Consider the following 19,899-nt stretch of genomic DNA (forward strand, 5'->3'; position numbering starts at 1 on the left):
ATGTTGTTGACTAAACCTATCAGGCACTTAAAGGAAAACAGCTAAATAATTATTAAATTACATTTAAAAAATTACCACTGTGCTATAAGAGGTCTTCCAGTTCATTTTACATGCCCGTGACCCCACACACACTCACTACCACAGGGACAAATAATAATAGTAACAAGGTAAATGGAATTATGAATGTGTAAGAGGAAAACAATGAAAAAAATCCAACCAGTGTCTATAAATAGGATGCACACAGTAGCCCCTTTTAGTCCACAACTGTGTGTCTGTGTGTGCACTGAATGTGAGCACGAGCGTTAGCAGCAGCCACATTTTTCCACATGCAAATGAAGGCGTCGGCGCAAAGATAACGAGGCCCATATTTCCACCTCCTCTGTGAGCCCATTATTTATTGATGTTCTGCATCTTTCCCCCACGCTTCCTCCCTCCCTCATTCCCTCCCTCCTTCCTTCACACGTTCTCCATCCTGTCCCTGTTGCTAGGGTCTTCTCACTGCCGTCCTCATTCTGTTTTGGTGTGATTTCAGCAATTATTAAAGCTCAACGTTCTCCGTCATCAGAGATAAAACAGGGAAAGCACACATTGTGTGGCTGCAAGGTGGTAAGGTATGAAGTAAAGGAAGTTTACTGGAAATAATAAAAAAAAAAACTATTAATATTTAGTTGCTAAATAATAACAAGGTATTTCCTGTTTTGTAACCATTCAAACAAACATGCAGCCCTATTTTTTTGTTGTTGTTGGTGCATAACGTTTAGCCAAACCTTTATGTCTCAGATAAAAAAAACATTTTAAAGTACTTAAAATTACCAGGAGTATGAGTACAAGCAAATTTGTGGTACAATTGACAGCTTCTGTACCTTTGACTGAACAATGTAAGAAGCTATTTCAAGCTACAAATTATTCAGATGTCCATACTTGTCGAAAAAGTGCACTTTGGCTGACAGGCCAGTTGTAAATACTCTGGTCTATTAAAGAGTTTACGCAGATTGTTGTTCAGATTAACACCCTGATTCTTTGCCACAGGTATGCAGTAGTGGGCAAAGAACCCCAGCATTAGGGAGAATAATAATACATTTTACCTATAGGGCGCCTTCCGAGGCACCCAAGGACACCGTACAAAAAAAAAAAAATCAAAATAACAACAACAACGAAAAAGACATAACATTTACAGTGGCTAAGCAGTCGGGAATAGGTGTGCTTTGAGTCTTGATTTAAAAAGGGAAATTGAGTCCATATTGCAAAGTTCTGGTGGTAGTGAGCTCCAAAGATGAGGGGCTGAGCGGCTGAAGGCTCGGGCCCCCATGGCGGATAGTCTATATAAGGGGACAGTGAGATGGAGGGATAACAAAGATCTTAGGGGACGTGAGGGCTTGGCGACGTGGAGCAGGTCAGAAAGATATGACGGGGAAAGGTTATAGATAGCTTTGAAAGTGAGGAGAATTATTTAAAATTGGATATGGCGTTTGATGGGTAGCCAGTGGAGTTGCTGCAGAACAGGGGTGATGTGCTGAATTGAAGGGGTTCTGGTGATTATCCGGGCAGCAGAGTTCTGGAGAAGCGGAAGTTTGTAAAGTGACTTTTGAGGGAGACCAAACAGGAGAGATTTGCTATAGTCCAGGCGAGAGGTGACATGGCTATGAACCAGTATGGCAGCAGTATGTGGGGTCAGGGATGGGCTAAGGTCATTAATATTGCGTAGATGAAATTAAGCAGACCCGGTAATGTTGTTTAAGTGGGCTTGAAAAGAGAGTGTGCTGTCGAGGATGACACCCAGACTCTTAACTTGGGTGGAGGGTGAGACGGAGGAATTGCAGAGAGTGATGGACAAGCTGTTGGTTTTGGCTACAATGGATTTTGTACCTACAAGTAAGATTTTGATTTTATTACTGTTGAGTTGGATGAAATTTTATGAGAACCACTGCTTGAGTTCATTGAGGCAGTCTGTAAGGGAGGAAGGAGGAAGAGAAGTAGTGGGTTGGGTAGAGAGGTATGGGTATCATCCACATAACTGTGAAAATCTATTTCAAATTTACGGAAAATATTGCCAAAAGGTAGAATGTAGATTATGAAAAACAGAGGACCCAGTACGGATCCTCGGTGCACACCAGAGGAAACGGGAGACAGAGGGTATTTGGATGAACATAGTTTAACAAGTGAGTGCGGTCGGAGAGATATGATCTAAACCAGGGGTAGGGAACCTATGGCTCTCGAGCCAGATGTGGCTCTTTTGATGACTGCATCTGGCTCTCAGATCAATCTCATCTGACATTGCTTAACACGATAAGTAATGAATAATTCACTGGTAATCACAGTGTTAAAAATAACGTTAAAAATATAAAACATTCTCATGCATTTTAATCCATCCATCTGTTTTCTACCGCACCTGTTCAAGAAGTCGCATTAATGGTAAGAGGTATTTTATTTATTATTGGTTAGCTTCAGAATAACAATGTTATTAAAAAAGAATAAGAGACTTATTATACTCTAAAAATGTTGGTCTTACTTAAAAATGCACGCATTTAGTTGTATTCAGTGTTAAAAAATATTATATGGCTCTTACGGAAATACATCTTAAACTATTTGGCTTTCATGGCTCTCTCAGCCAAAAAGGTTCCCGACCTCTGATCTAAACCAATGAAGGGGTGTGTTTGTGATGCCAATATTGTGAAGTCTATTTAGGAGGACAGTGTGTTAAATGGTATTGAAGGCTGCAGTGACACCTAAAATGATGAAGATAGTGAGAAGACCAGAATCAGCTGCCAGGAGGAGATAGTTTGTGATTTTTACGAGTGCTGTTTCAGTGCTGAGCAGGGGGCGGGAACCAAACTGGAATTGTTCATATAGGTTATCTCACAATAGGTGGAAATGAAGCTGGGAGGAGACAGTTTTTTCAAGGATTTTTTTAATTGAATGGTCGATTTGAAAAGGGATTTACAATTATTTGAATCTGAGTCAGGTTTTGTCAGAATTGGTGTTATGGCTGCTGTTTTGAAAGCTGAGGGAACAATTCCAGTGGTGAGAGAAGAATGGATGATATTCGTGATGAGGTGGATCAGTGAGGGGAGGCAGACTTTCACCAAAGAAGTTGGGAGGGGATCTAAATGACAGGTGGATGGCTTGGATCGATGGATAAGTGCAGTAATGTCCAACTGAGAAGCCAGTGAAAACGAGAAAATGAATGGATGAGGGAGGCAGGGAGGGTTTACTGTAGCTGAGGGAAAGTAAGTTGCTAGTGAATCTTGGTAATTTTGAAATTGAAAAATGGCATAAGGGAACAACAAAAAACGGATGAGTCCATATGAGAGCGAAGTGAATGCGGTGGGTTTGTAATTTTGGCGAGAAGAGAAACAAGTATTAAGGAGTTGCCTTCATTAGAACTGATTAACGATGTATAGTAGGATGATTTGGTGTTGTTCAGGCAGTCTTTGTAATGTTGAAGGTATTGGATGTACATGTCCTTATGTATAGTGGGTCCAGTTTTTTTGTAGCGACGTTCAAGTTGGCGTCTCTTGGTTTTTAATTTGCGCAATGTGGCAGTAAACCAGGGTGCAGAGTTGGTGAAAGAGACAGTTCTGTTTTTCACTGGAGCCAGCACATAGATGATGAAGATTATTGTAGTAAGTGACCAGTTCATCGGCAGAGGAAAGAGAGTCTATCCTGGGGAGGCTGTCAATGGCGGTGGAAAGAGCGTCAGAGTTGATGTCCTTGATTTTGCGAGAACAAATATTACGGGGAAAGGTAATTATAGAAAAACTTAATTTGACAGTGAAAGATACTAGCAGGTGATCGGAGTAGGGTAGTGAATTGGAAGTTGCATTTACAACATTTAGACCTGACCAGCAAACCATATCAAGCGTGTGTCCTTTACAGTGAGTGGGGAAGTTGATGTACTGCTGCAGACCAAAGCTTTGGAGACAGGATGAAAATTCACTGGAGATTGTATTATTAGTGCTGTCCATGTGGAAATTTAAATCCCCCAGTAGTACAATAATAGGGGGGAAGTGAAGAAAGATGACTGAAAAAAAGCTGAAAAAATCACTTATAAAATCTTTGTTATATTTTGGTGGTCGGTACACTGCAGCAATGATTGTGGGAGTAGGTCCAGATATTTGCAAAACTGTGGATTGAAAGGAGCAGAAGGCGGGAGAAGGCACAGACCAGTGAGACTTTCCACTTCTCGAAACACATTATCGCGAGGTTTGGAAGTGTAAACAAACTCGGGAGTTGCGCCGTTAAGGTCTGTGAAATCATTGAGGTGTTGCCATGTTTCTGTTAGTCAAATTAAGTCCAGTTTATGGTCAGTAGGGAGATCCTGATGAGCTGACCTTTGCTTGTGAGTGAGCGGATGTTAGAAGACTGAACATGGCGTTAGCACTGTCATTTTGATGTCTTGGGTTAGCTGACCTAGCTAGGCAGGGCTAACACTTTGTGGTCGACTCCCAGGCCAATGTTCCGTGGCGGGCGGCAAGTTTTTGACCAAATAGATTGTATTGGCATGTTGTCACTGTGCTGTTGGTTTCTGCGGGACCCATGGTGGATGTACCTTTCGGCAGGGCTGGTAAGCTATGTCAGGGTGACGATGAAGCGTCACTGGCTGAGGACGAAACAATCGAGAACGGAAGTTGCAGGAATTCAGCAACAGAATATTGGAGATGAGCAGTCACCGGAGAGTGGACATGGATCAAAAGCATCCAAATCAGCGAGATCCAAACATTTGATCTGCTGGCTGTCCAGAGTCGGGACCCGGGGTGGGCCACTCGCCTGTGCATCGGTTGGGAACATCTCTGCGCTGCTGACCCGTCTCCGCTCGGGATGGTTTCCTGCTGGCCCCACTATGGACTGGACTCTCACTATTATGTTGGATCCATTATTGGCTGGACTTTCGCTGATATGTTGGATCCAACTATGGACTGGACTTTCACAATATTATGTCAGACCCACTCGACATCCATTGCTTTCGGTCTCCCCTAGAGAGGAGGAGGGTTACCCACATATGCCGGTCCTCTCCAAGGTTTCTCATAGTCATTCACATCGACGTCCCACTCGGGTGAGTTTTTTCCTTTGCCCTTATGTGGGCTCTGTACCGAGGATGTTGTTGTGGCTTGTGCAGCCCTTTGAGACACTTGTGATTTAGGGCTGTATAAATAAACATTGATTGATTGATTGATTGATCTGGTCATCCACATTGTGGCGGCAAACTGGAAGTGGCGTCTTTCGCCAAACTCTGAGGATCAGCAGGTGAGAGATTTCTCAGATTACCATAATGAGATCATCTTTAAAAAGTGCAGTAAAACCAGGCATGTGCCAGGGGCTATTCAGCAATAAAAAACCTCAAAAGCACCTAAAAACTACTTCAGAGAAGAAATAAAACTGGAAAGTAGCGGAAGCAGAGCGCCAGCGTTCACTCAACGTTACATCAATACACAATCCATTCTGTTTTGAACTAATTTGAATGTAGAAAATTATGTGAATTCCAAGCTTTGATGTCTCTTGTGTACTTAAAATTGAATCAAGTGATTTTGGATGTTCTGTAAAATAAACAATGATTAACGTTGAAGAAAGAAAAGGTTGTGCTTGTCAATTAACGAGCTTAGGGGCAACAAATATAAGAAAAACCTTACTGGTCCAAAAATAGATCCTTGAAGCACACCAGGGGACAGCGGCGCAAATTAACTGTGACTGCCAGTTACATACAACTCTTGTAAATACAAATTGGCCCTAGTGTGTGAATGTGAGTGTGAATGTTGTCTGTCTCTGTGTTGGCCCTGCGATGACGTGGCGACTTGTCCAGGGTGTACACTGCCTTCCGCCCGATTGTAGCTGAGATAGGCTCCAGCACCCCCCGCGACCCCGAAAGGAATAAGCAGTAGAAAATGGATGGACAACAAATAATACATTTGACAACAAACAAAAATACTTGCTTAATAGACCAATGATAGAATGTAAGTTATGTGACTCAATTACAATACACCAAACAGTATATGAACATCATGTTCACGTACAGAACTTGCAACACATGAAGGGATAGAACCTTTAAAGGCCTACTGAAACCCACTACTACCGACCACGCAGTCTGATAGTTTATATATCAATGATGAAATCTTAACATTATAACACATGCCAATACGGCCGGGTTAACTTATAAAGTGACATTTTAAATTTGCCGCTAAACTTCCGGTTCGAAACGCCTCTGAGGATGACGTATGCGCGTGACGTAGACCGGCGAACACGGGTATGCCTTCCACATTGAAGCCAATACGAAAAAGCTCTGTTTTCATTTCATAATTCCACAGTATTCTGGACATCTGTGTTCGTGAATCTGTTGCAATCATGTTCATTGCATTATGGAGAAGGAAGCTGAGCAAGCAAAGAAGAAAGTTGTCGGTGCGAAATGGACGTATTTTTCGAACGTAGTCAGCAACAACAGTACACAGCCGGCGCTTCTTTGTTTACATTCCCGAAAGATGCAGTCAAGATGGAAGAACTCGGATAACAGAGACTCTAACCAGGAGGACTTTTGACTTCGATACACAGACGCCTGTAGAGAACTGGGACATACACAGACTCTTACCAGGATTACTTTGATTTGGATGACAAAGACGCAGACGTGCTACTGTGAGTATGCAGCTTTGGCTTCTAAACATTTGATCGCTTGACCGTATGTGCGCAACTTTTTTTGCGTATGTACGTAACTTTTTAAAATATATAAGCTTTATGAACCTTGGGTTAGGTGAACGGTCTTTTGGGCTGAGTGATTGTGTGTGTTGATCAGGTGTTTGAATTGTATTGGCGTGTTCTATGGAGCTAGGAGCTAGCATAGGAGCTAGGAGCTAGCATTACAAACACGCAGGTGTTTTTATGCAGGATTAATTTCTGGCATATTAAATATAAGCCTGGTTGTGTTGTGGCTAATAGAGTATATATATGTCTTGTGTTTATTTATTGTTGTAGTCATTCCCAGCTGAATATCAGGTACCGTGAGTATGCAGCCTTGGCTGCTAAACATTTGATAGCTTGACCGTATGTGCGCGTCACGTACGTAACTTTTTAAAAAATATATAAGCTTTATGAACCTTGGGTTAGGTGAACGGTCTTTTGGGCTGAGTGATTGTGTGTGTTGATCAGGTGTTTGAATTGTATTGGCGTGTTCTATGGAGCTAGGAGCTAGCAGAGAGCTAGTTAAATGTAAGTTGTGTCTTGGATCAAAGATTCCATCTCCTGCCCAACAACAGCAATTCAAATCTGCTGAAACAGCTACAAAAGCAACATGCTTCGACGAAGCTAGTAAAGAGAGACACAGACTCCGATGCCACTTCACCACCACCTAAGGATTTTAACGGAGGGACTGCTAGCCAGGACAACATTGATAGAGCCATTGCAGCGTATGTGCTAGAAGACATGCAGGCTATTTCTACAGTGGAGTCACCCGCTTTCAGGCAGCTAATTAGCATGATATCGGGCATCAAACAGCAAATGGCACGGAGACCATGTTCCAAGTACCTGGACAGTGAGTACATAAACATGGAAAGCAAGCTAAAGAAGACACTCCAAACTTTGCCTCTGCTCATCATTCAGCACTGAAGGTACACACACTGTCAATTCTCTTATATACTCTTTCATTCTAGACTTCTAGAGTGTTTGATTATCACATCACTCTAAATGTATAGACTAATAAGTTCACAAACATAAAGAGGGGATCCTAGTGGGACAGGCCAATCTTTTCCTTATCTCTAAACTAAAACTGGGAAAAAACGTAGAGTGTTCTGGGGCCTCAGTACAGTGTTGATCTCCTGAAGACAGGATTTTATTTCACAATTCCTTGAGAGAAAAAAACGCCTGGTTAGGCGTGTGTATAGCTGTATGTGTGCGGTATATAGTGACATGACATATAATCATGTCATGTGTGCCTTCCTTGGGTGAAGCCAGGTTTACAGCTATGTTGTGACATGTTGTTATTAATGCGGTTTGTTACTTACGTATGCTTATGTTGCAGCTATTTAAAATAGTTTTGTCAATTTATTCTGGCCCAAAATGGCCCTTTGAAACATATCTTTGCTCTTTGCGTGTTGTATGTAGACCACATTGCTTAGCAGAGTTCAGTGATGCAAATGCATATCAAGTTGATCAACAGATTGTATTATTCTCCAGTGCAATAACAGTACTGAAATGAAGGCTAAAAGGGCATTAACGGGGAGCCTTAAAATTAAAAAAAAAGAAAAAAAGTAACTAAATAGTTACTTTTCACAGTAACGCATTACTTTTTGGTGTAAGTAACTGAGTTAGTAGCTGAGTTACTTTTGAAATAAAGTAACTAGTAACTGTAACTAGTTACTGGTTTTCAGTAACTAACCCAACACTGGTCATACATGTTGCTGCTACTTGATCTCAGCGCTGCTTTAGATACCGTCGATCATAACATTCTATTAGCACGTGTTAAGACATGTATTGGTATGTCAGACTTAGCCTTTTCTTGGTTTAACTCCAATCTTACTGACAGGATGCAGTGCGTCTCCCATAACAATGTGACCTCGGCGTATGTTAAGGTAACGAGCAGAATTCCACAGGATTTGGTTCTTGCCACTGCACTCCTCAGCATTTATATGCTGCTTATCTGTGCCATCATATGCAAATACGGTGTTAGCTTTCACTGTTATGCTAATGACACCCAACTCTACATGCCCCTAAAGCTGACCAACACACCAAATTGTAGTCATCTGGAGGCGTGTCTAAATGAAATTAAACAATCGATGTCCATAAACTTTTTGCATCTTCACGCTAACAAAGCAGAAATGTTGATCATCGGTCCTGCTAGACACCGACACTTATTTAATAATACCACCTTAACATTTGTCAACAAAACAATTATACAAAGCGACTCGGTAAAGAATCTGGGCATTATCTTTGACCCAACTCTCTTGTTTGAGTCACACATTAAGAGTGTCACTAAAACAGCCTTCCTTCATCTCCATAATATCGCTAAAATTTGTCCCATTTTGTCCACCACCGACGCTGAGATCATTATTCATGTCTTTGTTACGTCTCGTCTCGATTACTCTAACGTATTATTTTTGAGTCCCTCTATATCTAGCATTAAAAGATTACAGTTGGTACAAAATGCAACTGCTAGACTTCTGACAAGGACAAGAAAGTTTGATCATATTACGCCTATACTGGCTCACCTGCACTGGCTTCCTGTGCACTTAAGATGTGACTTTAAGGTTTTACTACTTACGTTTAAAATACTAAACAGTCTAGCTCCACCCTATCTTGCTGATTGTATTGTACCATATTTCCCGGACAGAAATCTGTGTTCAAAGAACTCTGGTTTATTAGTGATTCCCAGAGCCCAAAAAAAGTCTTCTGGCTATAGAGTGTTTTCTATTCGGGCTCCAGTACTCTGGAATGCCCTACCTATAACAGTTAAAGATGCTACCTCAGTAGAAGCATTTAAGTCCCATCTTAAAATAATTTATACACCCTAGCCTTTAAATAGGCCCCTTTTTTAGACCAGTTGAACTGCTGCCTCTCTTTTCTGCTCTGCCCCCCTCTCCTGGGTGGTTATCAGGTGGCCACGAATCAGTTTCCACGGAGGATGCGTTAGCTGTTCCAAGCAGGGATCCAGAGTGGACCACTTCTCTGCGCATCAGTTGGTGACGTCTCTGCACTGCCAACTTTTCTACATGCAAGAGGATCCCCCTGCTTACCTCCCTATGGACGAGACTCACATTGTTAACTGTATCCACTCGGCATCCATTGCACCGGTCACCCACCCAACTGCGGTCCTTCCAAGGTTTCTCATTTTTCCCGTTGGGTTGTTTTTTCTTGCCCGGATGTGGGATCAGATCTGAGGATGTCGTTGTAGTTTGTAAAACCCTTTTAGGCATTTGTGATTGAGGGCTACATAAATTAACTTTGATTGATTGATTGAAATACACCATAGCCAATTATGCAAATTACGTAATTTATAAATAGACTGCAGTTATGTGGGAAAGTATGCCAATGTCAGGCTATTTGATAAAAATCCTCTTCGGCTCTCTAGAAAAAAACAAACATTGTTGATAAAGATTTAACAAAAAGGTACAGGTATGGGTATTTAAAAATGTTTTTATTATGAAAAATCTAATATTTATACCTTCACTTATATAATTAATTTAGTTGTTTGCTTTTAGCCCAACAATTTTTTTATGCCACGGTTGACTGTAATAGAGCAGGAGGCACTCCTCACTGTCTATTTCATAGACATCAATATGAAATATCTAACTTCTACCCAAGGCGTGAAAGTCGCTGCATTATTAATCATAAGTGTGCATTTGCAAAAACACTTTTGGAGTGTATTGAAAGAAAATAGCACGAAAGACTATGCACCTGATCTATTAAAGGTTTGTGTGTGATATAACACGTCTAAACTTGATGGCACACGCAAAGCTGATCTACGAAGCTCGTGCACAGAGGATTGCGTCTCTTAAATCAATCAATCAATGTTTATTTATATAGCCCTAAATCACAAGTGTTTTTTAAAGGGCTGCAAATGAGCAAAATAGATAGCACAATCCATTTAGCGTATCTGTCAGACTTCATAGGCAGAATATTTGCTGATTATTAGAACAGCCACAATACTGAAGGAAAAATATGCAAAGATGATCATTTTAGCACACCCATTGTGAGTTATCAAGACTAAAACAGTTTTGAGTGTATATTTAGCAGATTATTCACATGTGAATAATGCTGTATAATAGACTGTATTTATATTATTCACATGTAAAAATACCTAAGTGTTTATTGTCTATTGTGAGCAAACTGTGGTGCTGAATTTCCCCCAGGGATCAATAAAGTACTTTCTATTCTATTCTATTTACAGTGTTTGTGCAAACTGGCACGGTTTCGAAATGGCAGTGAGAGAGAAAGCGATCGCGCTGCAAAGGCAGGGACAATATTCCGTCTGTGTACGTGTCAGAAATAAAAAATATTAGATATCAATCAATCATAATAATAATGATAAATCATAATAAATCATATTAGAAATATAATTTGATACTTTTATAACTGCTAAATGACTTAATGGACTGATTAATTGTTTTGCTGATGTTAATTTTTTCATATAGGAAATATCTCCTATATGAAAATACGTCCTGCATTATGTCTGCAACACTTTTGCACTTGTTATCAGAAGGTATTTTTCTACCGCAGGAACCTTTACAGGAACGTTCTGATTTACTCGGTTAAATAAAGTAACCCCAGTGTTTCCACTAAAAACTGTAGGTCTAGTTACTAATGGCCTATTTTTATTTCTTACTAGTGAGGTGGAACCTTCGGAGGTTCCCAGGAACCATAGAGGGGCGTACTGTGTTGTCGAACACTAATTGGTTGAACACTGTTTGGGCATTTTTTAAGATTTGTATTCGGAATTTCAGCCGCCATTACAGTATGCAAGGACAACTTGTTAATTTCTGATTTATTGTGTATTTCTTACCAACGAACAGAAAAAAGAACAAAAAAGTGTGCTGAAGAACACTGACTAGTGGAAGTATCTTGCAGTGTTTATACCCAGTCGGAGTCTTAAATTTGAAGTATGCAGTTTAATGCTGTTTATTAATTTTTACAAACTTAATTTCAATACGTGAAACTACGGGAAGTGGAGGGACTGTTTTAAACATATTTAAAGAGGAATATAAAGTATTCAGCTGGACTTCGAAGCGGTGAGGCGAACTGATAACTGGGACACCGACATTGTAGTTTGAAGGGAACTGTGTTACGGCTCAGACCCCTGCCTGCCATGCGCACCTTGGGACACGCCCACGGCCGCGCAAACCCAGGGACGCGCCGCGCGCGTCTCCGCCCTGCAGCAGCATCCAGCTGCAAACACTCACCGGTTATCTGCGCACCTGTTACTGATGAGGGTGTGCCGGATAAAAGCAGGGTGGACCCAAGGATCGGCGCGGGAACTTAGTTTTCTCATGGTGTACCGTAAGCGTCAAGCTTTATGCTCTCTCGTCTTGTTTCCCTCTCCGTGGCTTACTTGTCCCTTGTTTCTCCCGTGTCCCCCGCAGAATTCCCTCCGTCGCCTTGGAAGTGAGCTGTGCGCCTCACTTCTCTGGACCCCTCTGGATTCTGACTGCATCCCTTGATCCTCGACCCCCCACTTTGGACTCTGACTTTTTGACGCCCCTCTCAGCCCCACGGACCCCCGCGTGTATCCCGGATCACCTGTCTGCCCCCCTGGACTTCCTCGTATCTCGTTCAACACTTGGTAACACACATTCCAGTTAAATACTACACATAGTCTTACACCATACACACTCTTGTATTCTAGTTCACACTCCATTTCCTTAGTTTAGTTGTATTGTTTAGTATTATTATATATATATATATATTGTCCATATATATATATAATAAATATTTGTATATACTTCCCCCTGGTGTATGTTTGCCGTCACCTCCCCTTAGTAAACACAACAGTAAGTTCCCGCCAAATTATATATAGGGACCTGACGGCCCCCAGTGACTTTAGCCCCAACCCCAGTGACATTTTTTTTTCCTCTCCTATTTTTGCCCCATTCACCATGGCCTTTTCTTTTTTTCACTTCAAACCGGAGGATTTGTCTTGTCCTGCCAAGCTGTCATGGAAAGGCATGTTCAGTAGCGATATGAGCAAGGAGGAATTTTGTCATCGCCTGGACACCCTCCTCCCACCCTCAGAGACTCAGTCAACAGGAAGCGTCTGGCATCCGCTTTCAGAGGGGGGGGATAGTACTGGTGGCTGTGCTGATGGGGTGAGGCAGTCGCACCCAGACAGGCCACCCCCGGCCAGACTAATTCCACCTATTTTTCGCTTTTCCCAGCCGCAGCCACCAGTCCCTCGGCTAGCCCCCGAGCTAGCACCAGTCCCTCGGCTAGCCCCCGAGCTAGCACCAGTCCCTCGGCTAGCCCCCGAGCTAGCACCAGCCCCTCGGCTAGCCCCCGTCCCTCGGCTAGCCCCCGAGCTAGCACCCATCCCTCGGCTATCCCCCGAGTTGGCACCCGTTCCTCGGCTAGCCCCCGAGCTAGCAGCAGTCCCCAGGCTAGCCCCCGAACTAGCACCCGTCCCTCGGCTAGCGTCCGAGCTAGCACCCGTTCCTCGGCTATCCCCCGAGCTAGCATCAGTCCCCAGGCTAGCCCCCGAGCTAGCACCCGTCCCTCGGCTAGCCCCCGAGCTACCACCCGTCCCTCGGCTAGCCCCCGAGCTACCACCCGTCCCTCGGCTAGCCCCCGAGCTAGCACCCGTTCCTCGGCTATCCCCCGAGCTAGCAGCAGTCCCCAGGCTAGCGTCTGAGCTAGCACCCGTCCCTCGGCTAGCCTCCGAGCTAGCACCAGCCCCTCGGCTAGCCTCCGAGCTAGCACTAGCCTCCAAGCTAGCACCAAATCCCAGGATATCCCCCGTGTCTCCACCAGCTCCCAGGCTGGCCCCGACCTTCGCCCCTCGGCCAGCAGTGCCGACCTCTGCAGCGCCGACCTCTGCACCTCTGCCGGCAGCGCCGACCTCTGCAGCGCCGACCTCTGCACCTCGTCCAGCAGCGCCAACCTCTGCACCTCGGCCAGCAGCCCCGGCTTCAGCACCTCAGCCGGCAGCGCCGGCTTCAGCACCTCAGCCAGTTCCTCAGCTGCCCTCCTCGTCTCCGGCTATGATGACGTCTACCGCTGCCACGCCGCCGATGACGTCTGCCGCTTCCACGCCGCCGATGACGTCATCCTCTTCGCCGACGTCTCATCCTCATTTCCGGCGAGACTCACCATGGCGACACTTGCGTCCGCCTTACCGACGGCCAAGATGGTGGCCGTTCCTAAGTCGCCCGCCTCGCCGGCCTCAGCGCCGTTCTATTCGCCGCCGCCACCAGACTCGTCCCCGGTGGATTCGGGGACACTTAGGCCGGCGACCCACCACCAGTTCTCCCCTCCACCCTCCCTTGTGTCGTGAGTATGTTGTTCGTTTGTCTGTCTTGGGACATCTGGAATCTGTCCATAGGGGGGGGATACTGTTACGGCTCAGACCCCTGCCTGCCATGCGCACCTTGGGACACGCCCACGGCCGCGCAAACCCAGGGACGCGCCATATATTGTCCATATATATATATAATAAACATTTGTATATACTTCCCCCTTGTGTATGTTTGCCGTCACCTCCCCTTAGTAAACACAACAAACTGTGTATTGAACGACGAGTGGAACGAAGGTAAATAATATCAAATATTCACTATTGATTCTGTTACATGTTGTAAAAGTAGCCAGTGACACGCTATTTGTGTAGTTTGTTGACTCAACTCGAGTGAACCGAATGTTAATGCTATCAGGCTAATGTTCAATCTGATGTGTTTATATTGCCATGAGATAAACACTGACATTTATTATTTATGTATTGTTGTTATTTACAGCTGAAATAGACCATTAGGAATCGCCTCACCCTCATGAATTCATAATTTACTGAGGGGACGACTTTCTGACTGTTGGACACTGTGGACAAAAGCCTGAATTTGCTTGTAAAATCCGGTACACTTTGTTTTTAAATCATATCGTTTTGTATACCATTGCTTTGTATTTCATTTACTTACACTTAAGTAAAAGAAATATGATCTAACATTGTCTGTTTATTTACATGGTATCAGGGTAGAAAAATACCACTCATCAACCTGATTTGTATAAAATACCTTGAAGTAGGGTTGCACGGTATACTGGTACTAATTAAGTATCGCGATAGTAATGAATCATAAATGGTACTATACCGCCGCTAAAAAATACCGGTTCCCTTTTTATTTAAATTTTTTTTACGGCATGACGGCACGCCGTCGTCACGCCGTCGTCACGCCGTGACATTGCTGGTTTTACGAGCAGAGGAGCATGTTCGGCAACGCTCACGCATGGAGTACTTAAAAGTAGACACGGTGTGTAGACAGAAAAGGGAGAACACTGTCACTAAGATTTGGTATCGGAAATTTTTTTTTGACATCGTACAAAAAGTTGTATTGGCACCGAAACAAGCTTTGGCAAAAATTTGGCATAAATACAAACATTGAAAAAAATACAATCTTTTTGGTGGATGTTTATAATGCCAATATTCATATTTTTGGACACTTTTAATGTTTGTATGTGTTTCAAAAGTTTTTATGATTGCCTCTCTTTTTTACGGTTTTGTTTCTTTTTTTCGGTTTTGCTTCTTTTTTTACGGTAACAAAATAATGGCAGTGTTTTAGCATGAGGGGCGGGGGCCTGTGGGCGGGGCTTATAACAAGTTTACCCGGAAGCAGTTTTACTGGACTCTAAAAACACTGTAGAAGAAGAAAGGCGGACCATCCATCCATCCATTTTCTACCGCTTGTCCCTTACGGGGTCGCGGGTACGCATTCGGGCGGAAGGCGGGATACACCCTGGACAAGTCGCCACCTCATCACAGGGCCAACACAGATAGACAGACAACACTCACACACTAGGGCCAATTTAGTGTTGACAATCAACCTATCCCCAGGTGCATGTCTTTGGAGGTGGGAGGAAACCGGAGTACCCGGAGGGAAACCATGCAGTCACAGGGAGAACATGCAAACTCCACACAGAAAGATCCCGAGCCCAGGATCGAACCGAGGACCTTCGTACCCAAGAATGTGCAACAATTATTCTAAACAAGAGGAAACATATAACGTTACAGAAAAATGCAACTTAAAGCGTGTGCTAACTTGGTGCAGTTTAAGAGGTTGTTCAAACAACAAGTGTTAACAAATTACAATGAAAAATAATTATGATAATCTTCTTGAACTTATTGAAACAAGAATTTCATGTCATTATGTAAATTATAACTGACTCAACTATTTATTCCTGTAAAAGAAATGTTGAACTCATTGATGTAAATTGTGTTAAATATTGAGAACAGGAAATGGACAAATGTGTTAGCCGTTGCTATGAAGTGGGAAAGGGGTTGGATTAAATAGGATTTGCTTCTTCCTTTTCGGACATGTTAAAAGAAATGGAAAATATGTGATGTATCAAGGTAATATTTCATACATGTTTGAAATAAAACAACCAATCAACCAACCAACCAACCATTGATGAGAGGAGAATATCAACAAGCATACAGTGGACATGTACAACAGTGGGATTGGACAAATGCAGACAATCTTCTGAGTTTGACATTCGGAAAAACTGTATTCTGTCGCTGAAAGAAGGTGAGAAGAAAAAAGGGGAGGAATGGATCAGATAAGTGAGACTGTCATGGAAAGAAGAAAAAACATTGCTGTATTGTGTCGCGACTCTCTGAGGTACTGCTATAAGCACATCACAATACACGCAGAGCCATCAACAACCAGGCTTAAAATAAGACAACTTTTGTTTCTCTGTAAGAACAAAACATAAAGCATTCTATAAACTTAGCACAACGAAGGGAGTTGTGGAAGTTGTAGCTAAAGCAGCAGCATTGGACTGAAAGACTTGATTGAGAGGGGGGGAAGGCTAAAGGAAAGAAGTGAAAACCGCAGAGGAGGTAACAGCCCATGTCTGTGTGCGCATCATCCTTTCAAAGCGTATGCATAAAAAAGAGGGTGTTGCATCTGTATTCAAAGTGCACACCCACTTCACCCTAACATTGCTCCCTCTCTCTAGTGGTGTAGATTAAAAGCACGAGTAGAAGCAGGTGTCAGGCTATTAAATATATACACTTTTCTGGCTTTTATTCTGCTTCACACTTACTTAACATCCATGAATGGCGTCCTCTTAACTCCTTCAATTCACATTCAAAGCAGGTTTTATTGGCCCAACCGAAGTATAACAAGTAATCGTGCAATGGGAGCCCACCCCGCTGCATCTCCTCCATAAAAGAGACTTTGTTCAGGCGACCGAACTGCTCAGATGGAGCAGAAGTCACGCTGCCAGTTAAGACCACGCTGCATGAGCAATATCGGCCTTTTCGCTCTCGCCTCCTATCTGTTCATTTTCTCGTAGATGTTGGATGGGGGGGAGGCAGCCGCAGATATGTCATGTTTTCATTAAAAAGCTACGCTTCACTGTGTAATCCAAACCGCTGCGCCCTTTCCCGAGCAATTCAGGGGGCTTACCTCGTCTTTCAATCATGTTTTCTCTTTGCCACTGCTAATGTCGGACAGTCGCGGGACAGACATGACAAGAGGACACAAAGGTGAAGAAGAATGGAGGTACAAGAGAGGAGGGGCAGAGCAGAGCAGACAGAGGGAAAGTCCAGTTTCCATTGCTCTTCTGCTCCGCTGACTGCTCTGTCCCAAATTACCCTGTGTGACTTTAAACAGTAAACACATGGGGGATGGGATGTTGAACGATGGGTGGGTGGGGAGAACATGTATGGTGCTGAATGGACAGTGGGGACCCTCGTAAAAGTCTTCTTTTGCAAAAGGATGTAGTTTCCATAGATACAACTCCTCACCACAGAGCCATGCTCCTCCTCCATAAACGCATTAGGAGCGGACAAGGCAGACGATGCTGCATAAAACTAAATGGACCGTCACAGAGAGAAGGAAACAGGCCGCAGATTAGGGCATCAGTAGAAGAATCTGAGGAAACGTGTGATGGAGGGTGGGAGTTGAGGAAAGTGGAGAGAGATGTAGAAATAGGGCTCCATTATTCATGATGTGTGTTTCATGTGATTGGTGACATCTGGGACAGCAGTGATAATGAGGGTCCCGAGAGACCAAAACCACGTACACACACAAAACGCGGTTTGGATGAATATGCTAACCTACGGTCACCGAGCCTCCACTGACTTTGAAGCATCAATCAATCATTAAATCGTCTCTTTCCAAAACCAAGTAGTTAAATCATCTTAAAAAAATATGCAGTGGATGATCTTCATCCCCAACAAAGTTGTTTTGGTTGAACAGTAGATAAACAACAGAGTTGAAAATATGGTGTGTGTGAGTGTGTGTGTGTGTGTGTGTGCGCGTGTATTTGTGTGTGGTGAGGTGCACTCTAGCTTAGCCCATGGCCTGAGGCCGTGAGCTGCATTAGCGGTGCTGAGTGAGCTGCCCGGTACATCCCCCCTGTCCCCCCCAACACCCACCCATTAGAGTGCTGGTGGCAGAGGAGTGTCACTGCCCAGTGTGGAGAGAGACGGGGATTAACTGCTGCAGAATCACAATCACACACACACACACACGAATGCACATAAACACACACACTCACATAAATCAGCAATGTTTACCAGCAAGCACAGGTAAAATTCTAGGCAGCAATGAAAACAAATAACCCAACCTGACATGGTTGAGTTTGGTGTCGAGAAACTTGAACTGGGATTAACTGGAATAGAGATTCAGGGGCACTTTTTTTAAGTCCAACAGCATTGACCTCCGACCTCACAAATATTCTTCTGGATGAACGGCCATAAAAAAAAGACATCCAATGTTCTTTCATTGTTACTTCTTTGTCAGAGTAATGGCCAGGGGCGTCATGTGACAAGCTTGCGTACGCAGAAAAACCTGCCGTACGCCCTTTTTCCACAGCAAAGTAGAGATATAAAAACAACGGACGTTGACGTGGAAATGTGCGCTGCCTCACACCAACTCCATAGCTGCCATATGTACATTTCTACAGGCTGTGGATGCTTTAGCTACACATAGAGATGATGCTGGGTAACAGTTCACGTAAAAAAGTGCCAACCTTTACTCCTTAGACTGATTGATGGGCTCATCAGAGACTTATGAACAATTTATATTAAACACATTTTTTTAATGAGGGGGCGTACGGGGCCACGCACATGTCTGTGACCGTCTCCAAGAAGATTGCGATGTAGCAAAGAAATGTGCTTGGATTTGTGCGTGCAAACGCTTTAATACACCTGAATTTTTATTTGTGTTTTCTGGATTTGATTACGTCTGTTGTTACATGACACCCCAGGTGTCCGAAATAAGTGTGTCAATAGAGTAATTTTATCAACGAATAATTCAGCTCTTTATCGTGAACAACAGGTCTACATTCACCCTGGAGGGTATGATGGCCAATTTGGAATTTTTTGTTCAATCCGATTTTCTTATGTAGTCGATCACATTACCCAAAAAATATGCAACTTTCATACATGTCTAATGTGAACCAAATGCGTTCGAGAACTGACAAACATGCAATCAAAACATGACGTCACACAGGGAGCCTTGTGTTTACGGAAGTAAACATGGCCTCGATTCGTGTTGGTGTAAGTCCTGGCACATTTATGACAATTTCAAGAAGTTTATGCAACTGGAGTCAACGATAATTATTCATGTATGAGACTAGGGAAGCAAGCAATAATTTTAGTTATGGTAGTTTATGGGGCTGCGGGGCACTTGTCACTTCTAATACATATTTTCACCACTTACTGTTCTTTGCTCCTTTGTCCACTGTTTTGGCGAAGAAGTGGGACATTTGTCACCATTCCATGGTCAGGTGAACACTGATTGTTCAGACTGCCATTGCATCGGATAAATGTCGGATTTACTGTATATCCACATACAAAAAAGGCCTGGGTCGGAATTGAAAATATCGGGATAGTACTGTTCTTGGACATTTAAAAAAAATCATAATGTCACATATGGGCTAAAAAAAATCGGAATTAACTTGCAGTGTGAACATAACCCAGGAGATGGCTCTTAGAATTGAACTAGTAAAGTTTTATTCTCTTTACAAAGTACGCATGATCGGTCAAAATGTGTGGTGCTGTATGTGTCGACACTGAGTAGAAGGGAGACAGAGGGGTTACACTTACTGAACAGTGAGGAGGGACAGGGAGACGAGAGAGTGAGAGAACGTTGCTACAGAATCCGAGACTACAGGCTGGAAAGGTGAGGACAATGGAGCAGCGGGAATTAAAAGCTCAAACACTTTGTGTTTATGAATGCCAATCTTCACTAGAAAAATTACCTGGATGTTGCTTTTTTATTG

General features: G+C 43.3%; 2 protein-coding genes across 5 annotated transcripts in view; one reads left to right on the plus strand and one right to left on the minus strand.

Moving 5' to 3' along the window:
• The window catches only part of LOC133649627 (cell adhesion molecule DSCAML1-like), a 91,471-nt gene that overhangs the window by 14,532 nt on the left and 57,040 nt on the right, over positions 1-19,899 (minus strand). The gene's annotated exons all lie outside the window — the stretch shown is intronic.
• LOC133649501 (uncharacterized) overlaps positions 1-19,899 on the plus strand; it is a 33,381-nt gene that overhangs the window by 4,393 nt on the left and 9,089 nt on the right. Inside the window, exon 2 of the mRNA XM_062046089.1 lies at positions 13,531-13,699. Coding sequence (XP_061902073.1) covers positions 13,531-13,699 — 169 coding nt within the window. The remainder of the gene's footprint in view (positions 1-13,530; positions 13,700-19,899) is intronic.

The sequence above is a fragment of the Entelurus aequoreus genome, linkage group LG05 (genome assembly GCF_033978785.1).
Source record: "Entelurus aequoreus isolate RoL-2023_Sb linkage group LG05, RoL_Eaeq_v1.1, whole genome shotgun sequence".
Lineage (NCBI taxonomy): Eukaryota > Metazoa > Chordata > Actinopteri > Syngnathiformes > Syngnathidae > Entelurus > Entelurus aequoreus.